The sequence below is a fragment of the Sinocyclocheilus grahami genome, unplaced genomic scaffold (genome assembly GCF_001515645.1).
Source record: "Sinocyclocheilus grahami isolate Dianchi unplaced genomic scaffold, SAMN03320097.WGS_v1.1 scaffold163.1, whole genome shotgun sequence".
In the NCBI taxonomy this organism is placed as follows: domain Eukaryota; kingdom Metazoa; phylum Chordata; class Actinopteri; order Cypriniformes; family Cyprinidae; genus Sinocyclocheilus; species Sinocyclocheilus grahami.
Window position 1 is genome coordinate 541,631 of NW_015505342.1, and position 7,469 is coordinate 549,099.

At 31.5% G+C, this 7,469-nt stretch overlaps 1 protein-coding gene across 3 annotated transcripts in view; it reads left to right on the top strand.

Annotated features, from left to right (window-relative positions):
• Window positions 1–7,094, top strand: part of slc26a11 (solute carrier family 26 member 11) — a 10,357-nt gene extending 3,263 nt beyond the window's left edge. For 2 of the 3 annotated variants that reach the window (XM_016282617.1, XM_016282618.1), the window contains exons 4-16: window positions 1,020–1,105; window positions 1,215–1,294; window positions 1,392–1,534; window positions 1,608–1,786; window positions 3,143–3,215; window positions 3,313–3,363; window positions 3,441–3,501; window positions 3,590–3,645; window positions 3,726–3,866; window positions 3,956–4,083; window positions 5,044–5,143; window positions 5,267–5,400; window positions 6,446–7,093. In XM_016282617.1, the coding sequence (XP_016138103.1) occupies window positions 1,020–1,105; window positions 1,215–1,294; window positions 1,392–1,534; window positions 1,608–1,786; window positions 3,143–3,215; window positions 3,313–3,363; window positions 3,441–3,501; window positions 3,590–3,645; window positions 3,726–3,866; window positions 3,956–4,083; window positions 5,044–5,143; window positions 5,267–5,400; window positions 6,446–6,451 (1,238 nt within the window). In that variant the 3' untranslated portion in view covers window positions 6,452–7,093. Of the gene's footprint in view, window positions 1–1,019; window positions 1,106–1,214; window positions 1,295–1,391; window positions 1,535–1,607; window positions 1,787–3,142; window positions 3,216–3,272; window positions 3,364–3,440; window positions 3,502–3,589; window positions 3,646–3,725; window positions 3,867–3,955; window positions 4,084–5,043; window positions 5,144–5,266; window positions 5,401–6,445 lie in introns of all 3 variants that reach the window. The other variant, XM_016282619.1, reaches the window with a different exon arrangement.
• Window positions 7,095–7,469: the final 375 nt, after the last annotated feature.

A 7,469-nucleotide genomic window follows, 5' to 3' on the forward strand; every position in this document is an offset into this window, starting at 1 on the left:
ATACACTGAACAAAATTATAAACGCAACACTTTTGTTTTTGCCCCCATTTTTCATGAGCTGAACTCAAAGATCTAAGACTTTTTCTATGTACACAAAAGGCCTATTTCTCTCAAATATTGTTCACAAATCTGTCTAAATCTGTGTTAGTGAGCACTTCTCCTTTGCCGAGATAATCCATCCACCTCACAGGTGTGGCATATCAAGATGCTGATTAGACAGCATGATTATTGCACAGGTGTGCCTTAGGCTGGCCACAATTAAAGGCCACTCTAAAATGTGCAGTTTTACTGTATTGGGGGGTCCGGGGGGGGCCGAAAACCAGTCAGTATCTGGTGTGACCATGAAAAATGGGGGCAAAAACAAAAGTGTTGCATTTATAATTTTGTTCAGTGTATGTATGTATATATATATATATATATATATATATATATATATATATTAATAATAGTTATTTTTGACAGTTTGAGCACTTTTTAAATGTGTTGTAGCTTTATAATTGAATGAAAATGGAAGCAAACAAATGGTTTTGGGTCGGAAAGGGGGTTTCAAGTATCAAAAAACTAAAAGTGTAATGTATTTAAAATGACTTTTGTTAATTTAATTTGATGTGGACACCAAAATGGTGACGTCTCGTCTTTGACCCTTTTATATTGTTGTTGTTGCTGCTTTTATAACGTTTTCATCACTTTTTATGATGAAATGTAAATTAATTAATTAATTAAATAAATTATAGGCTAAATTGAATATTTGTGTTTTTTTAGAAATAATAATATATGAAATATTATTTTTGTAAATAATATGAAAATATAAAATAGGTTATAATTAAAAAATATCATTATACGCACTTACAGGTGTTGTAGCTTTATGATTAAATTAAAATAACTAAATGATCTTTTCTGGATTAATGAATTAATCAATCCAAGAAAGCTCAACTGAATATTTTTTGTGTTTTCAAAGGTTTTTTTTGATGTTTTACTAGATTGAATCAGCTGATCTGATGTTGATGTTTGCTCATTAGGTTTCCTCTTGGACTTCATCTCACATCCAGTAATTAAAGGCTTCACCTGTGCTGCGGCCGTCACCATCGGCTTCGGCCAGGTCAAGGTCAGAGTCTCACAGTCACTTACACCTCCTGCCTTTTCATTTGCATGTTTCTTAAATGTCCTTGAAGATCTTTGAAGAGTTGTGTCAATCAGCCTCATTTGTTGTGCAGAATATTCTGGGTCTGAAGGAGATCCCACAGCAGTTCTACTTACAGGTTTACTACACCTTCCACAAGATACCTGAGGCCAGGTGAGCACACTGACCAATGAGCTTTCACCATTTTGCTAATTCCTATTGTGTTAAATCCTCTTGTCTAAGCGTGTATCTCAATCATCTGTGTTCTCAGAGTTGGAGATGTGATTCTGGGTCTGTGCTGTCTGTTCTTCCTGGTCATGTTGACGCTGATGAAGAATTCTCTGGGTTCGTCTGAACACGAGGCCTCTCTCCTCGTCCGATCTGCCCGAAGGCTGGTGTGGAGTTTAGCTACTAGTGAGTGCTCAAAAAAGTCTTGTGAATCTATAATGTAACCGACAGATATTTATACATATTTCTTGTGTCGCAGTGCGGAACGCTCTGGTCGTCATAGCAGCGACGGGTGTTGCATATTCCGCAGAGGTCACCGGTCACCATTTCTTCAGTCTCACTGGAAAAACTGCCGAAGGACTGCCTCCGTTCAAAGTCCCGCCCCTTTCAGAAACAGTAGCCAATGGCACGGTGATTACTTTCAGTGACATTGCAAAGGTGAGCGATAGTAGAGTAGTTTTTGATGGCAAGGACCCCCACCAAAAAACCAACCTCAAAAAAATCAAATACTGCATGTTTATATTAAGAAATGCATTATTAAATGATTATTTTTAATTATAATTAAATTATTGTCAGTAGATTGAGATAATCATGATTTTTTTTTTTGTGTGTGTACAAATGTTTAAGAATGCTATAATACAATTATATTTAGTTTTAATTTATACTTAAGAATATAAATTATTTGAGGCACATAAACACGTTTAAAATTATAATATATATATATATAAAATGTCAAATGGATATAAAAAATATTTAAATATTAATTCAATATAAATAAAACCTAAAAAGAAAATGTATAGAAATACAATTCGAAAAATAAATAAAATAATAAAAATAAATCGTATAATAATATAGTAAAATTATCAAGATTATTCTGTTGTTTGTAAGAATGTTTAAAAGATGATCTACTGCAATTATATTAATACAATTATATGTAATTTTCTTAAGAATGTCAATTATTAGAGGCATCTGAAACACATTTAACATTGTTGTATATGTTGTATTTGAATATTAATTTAATATAAATAATCTTAAAATGATGTATATGTATATATACTTTATACATAAACTTTTTATATACAAAAATGAAATGCATTCAATTTATAAAATAATAAACATAAATTGTAAATAGGTTAGAATAATCATTATTATTCTGTTGTTTGGAAAATAATACCCCAAAAATTAATTTTTCTTTCACCATTAAATGTGAAGTTAAGTATAAAGACATCCATATATTTTCTGAATATATAAACACCCATTGATATTGTGTAAGAAAAAACATATAATTATCCTTATAATGTAATATATTGTTATAAAGATAAAATGTTTTTCTATAAACAAAAATGTAAACTATTTTAAATATTTATGAAAATGTTTTATATATTCTTTATATTATATTATTATAAAAAATGAATACCATTGTACTAAAGCCAAAAATAATTCAATCGATTTTTCTAATGACTTTTTTCTATGCACTATTAATGTCAGATCTATAAACCTTCAAATTAGAAAATACATTTGTTTTTATTTCTTAATGTTAAAAACTAGGGCCATTGTTCTATCAACAGAATAATCAAATATTTTATAATAATACATAATATAAAAATAGTCAATATTTTAAAAAGCACCCTGTAGCACCCCCTCGTGGCCTCCTCATGGTCCTTGGACCCCAGAAAATTGAGCTGTCACGTAATAGTATAATACTAGTAAAGTATATGTGACAATTTAGAGATTTTAAGTAGCCAATCTAGTGGAATAGTGATCATTACTGACCAATCAGGTGTGTTTTCTCAGGACTTAGGCGGCGGTCTGGCTGTCATTCCTTTAATGGGCGTCTTAGAGAGCATCGCTATTGCAAAGGCATTCAGTAAGAGCTTCAGAGTGTCCTTAACTGTATATCTGTATTCTTTATATACCAACACAGATGCTGTTTGGACACATTTTACACTCTTTTCTCCGTGCAGGCAGCAAGAATAACTACCGAATTGATGCCAACCAAGAGCTCTTTGCCATCGGTGAGAGTTTCTCCTTGCTTATGAAGTTTTAACAGAGCGTGAATCGGTCGTTTCTCATTATAATGTTGTTTTTGCAGGTCTCACAAACATCTTGGGCTCGTTCGTGTCGGCGTATCCCGTCACGGGCAGCTTCGGAAGGTCCATCTGCAAGCTCAACGCCAGGACTAAAGTGTCTGTTGGTTTATTCTTCACTTTCTAAGTGTTTTTATGTCTTGCTTTCTGACAGAACCGCTGTGAACTCTCAAACCGGAGTGTGTTCACCTGCTGGAGGGATCGTCACAGGTGACACACACACACACTCTTTGCCATCAGGCTGTCATTTAAAATGTGGAGAGCGTCTGAAAGTCTGTGTTTTTGGGCAGGTGTTATAGTGCTGCTGTCGCTGGCGTTCCTCATGCCGCTCTTCTTCTACATCCCTAAAGCTTCGCTCGCTGCCGTCATCATCTGCGCCGTCAGTCCCATGATGGACTTCAGAGTGCCAGTCCAGCTCTGGAGAGTCAAGAGTGAGACTTTACGCCACATATTCAAACAAGGAAACATGTTTAAATATATACAACATTTATTCTTGTTGAAATCTCGTTGTTTCTCTCAGGACTTGATCTGCTGCCGTTCTTGGTGACGTTTGTGGTCAGTTTCTGGGAGGTGCAGTATGGCATTGTGGGAGGTGTGGTGGTTTCTGGTTTCATGCTGTTGCACATCGTGGCCAGACCCAAAGTGAAAGTGAGTTGCAAGTGCATTTTTTTATGAAATAGCTGTATATGATAAATGCAAACTGTGAGCTGTAAATGAAAGACTTTTATTCTAGAAATCCACTTTCTGTTTGAGTTTTAGCATGTGTGCTAGTAGAAATCACCATAAAATCGACAATTTATGCAAAATGTCTTAAAAGCGTAGTCTCAAAAAAACTAATAAAGTGTGATAATATTAATAAGTTATTAATTTGATAATTGGACTGTTAGTAGATTGAAATAGTCATGACATTTTTTTTTTTTAATGTTTAAAAAAAATTATACAATACATTTCTATTTAATTAAAATATATAATAAAAATATAAATTATTTGAAACCTTTAACCCTATGTTGTATATAATATATATATATAATTTAAATATTACAAATAATTAGAATATACATATCAATTACGTAAAATATTCTATCATAAAAATAATCTATCATCTATCCATATATCTAATATAAATGTATATATTTTTTATTACATCAAATATTATTGATTTTTGTATTGAAAAATGCATTTAGTTGTTGAAAGTATATTATAAAATATAAAATATAATTAGTATTTACATATCAGTCAAGTAAAAATATCTATCTAGCTGATATAAATATGTATTTTTAAATATATAAATATTAAAAAGAATATTCATTTTTGAATAGAATAAAGTAAATGCATTTTACCTAAAAAAAAAACTACATAATAACTTTAAACTTTCAGTTTAGTTCATAATAACATAATAAAATATTTTTATATCCCAAAACGTTCAATGCACTTCTGTTGCTGTAAGTAGAATTGAATAATGATTCTGTTCAAGTATTTTTCTGTTGTTTTGGGAAAAAATACATAATTTCTTTACCAATGTGAAATGAAGTGTGATGTATGAAAATGGCACTCGCTGTAAAATGACTCCCATGCAGCAGTCAGTCAGGTTTGTGTGTCTGTGTTCAGGTGTCTGATCACGGCGTGCTGCTTCTGGAGCTGGACAGTGGGCTGAACTTCCCCGTGACGGAGCATCTCAGCAGACTCGTGTACAAACACGCACTTCAGGGTGAGACACACACACACACACACACACACACACACAGATGTCTCTCCACACACAGACACAATTTCAATCCCGCGGCTGATGTCCTTGAGTGCTCATGGTCTTGTGTCTGTGGTCTTCTGTCAGTGTCTCCTCGGCGCTGTCTGGTTCTGGACTGTGCTCACGTCAGCTCTATAGACTTCACTGTCGTCCATGAACTGACCGAACTGCTCAAACAGTTCGAGCTGAGGGGAGTATCCATGATCTTCGCCGGACTAAAGGTAGAGTTTAACATCAACAGACATGTGTAGGCATGCCAAAGACATTCACAATTACAGCTGCCAAAGTTGTTATTTATGAAATTAAGATAATAATTAAGTAATCAATTCTTAAAAATAAAACATTTAATTTAGATATTAGAATATTAATATATTAGTTAGTATATTATTTAAATTATATATGTATATAATTGGTAATGTTTCTTTTTTACTCTGTAAAAAATGGAATAATCATGATTATTTTAACCCATTTTTACAGCTTTTAAAAATATATAAATATTCTATTTATGAAAAAGAATGTATTATTTGAGGCATTTGAAACACATTTAGCATATATTATGTATAAAAAATATATTTTTATGCATACAACGTTTAATATATATATATATATATGATAAAATATTAATAAAGATAAATATAATAAGCTAAATATATTTTAAGTAGATTAAAAAATCATAATAATTATTCTATTGCTTGAATCAAATACATGTAAAATAATTCAAATGAAAATTACAAATATAAAAAAGACATACAATTGTATATTTAAAAAAAGGCATAAAACATAAATATTATATTTTATAATTAAGATGATGTATTATTTGAGGCATTAAAAACATTTAACATTATACTGTGTATAGAAAAATATAACTATTATTTTTATAAGTGCGTTTATGCATTTGAATATATACAGTTAAAATACAAATTACTAAACATTTATAAATATTATGTAAATATACATAAATCTAAATATGAAAATAAATAGATTAGAAGATTCAACTTATTCTTATATGAATACATGTGAATATCATCTTGTTTGAAAAAATACAACATAAAATGAAAAATGTAATGTAATAAATATATTTATATTATATTTAATGAGAATTATACATATGAATATAACCCATTTCAGTCATTTGAAATACAATTAACATTATACTGTGTATAAAAAGATAGATGTAATTTTTTCTTTGTATAGTTATTTATAATCTCTCTTTTCCTCTCTCTCTCTCTCTCTCTCTGTGTGTGTGTGTGTGTGTGTGTGTCTCAGCCGTAAGTATTGAAGGTGTTGTTGTCGGCTGATCTTCCTGGTTTCAGACATACAGACAGAGTAGACGAGGCATTGCAACTTCTGACCAGTATCATCAACAATTCTAACAGCCAATAACAAGCAAGAACAGATTGTGTGGCTTTGAGCCAATCAGCATCTGAATACTTCAAACCCTCTGATGATTGGTCACCTGAAATATTCTGCGTACACTTTTGACCAATCAGCACTCAGGAAGAGAGACTTTGATAAAAACTGATGGGGAACAAAGTTACATAATGTTTGTGTACATGATGACCAAATAATGCTTTTGCACTTAAAACTATATTTATGTAGTTTGTTTTGTATTTTGTTTTAAACTCTGAATCTCAGGTATGAGATTGTCATTTTATGAACATGCACTTTTTCTCAACACTAGAAAGAGTCAAATCTTTAGTATTTTGGGTTAAAAAGCGCTACAAATCTGATGGGTCTCACAAAGCCTAAAATATATTACATTAATCCAAATAATTTCTCTGTAGTTTACAGTAGTACTTTTACATGTTTAGTGTGTTTACATTTATTTTTTGATGATGAAACTGAACTCTTTTGGACTGTCAAAGATGAAACAGACTCTAACACGAAATGTCTCTTTTGATATTAAATTGATATGATCTAGAATGGCTACGCTTGGAATATTTTCTTATAAATATCCAAATTATTATACATAAATATTCAAATATCTTTTGATATAAAAATCTATATTCACACCTTATTAGTAAATTATATATATAAATGTATATTATACATAGCCTACGCACACACATATAAATACATATATATTTACACTTGCCTTTTCAATGTGTAGCCTATGTGGACAACATCCGGATTCAGGTCGCATGTTAATGCCAAGTGTAAACGCAGCCTTATCATATTCAGTGGCGTCAAACACCCTCGGCAGCTGCGATTTTACGCCCTTGAGTGGGTTTGTTCACTATATAGGTTAATTTGGGTGTTAATAGTGTACGTCACATGGTGTGTGTGTTCA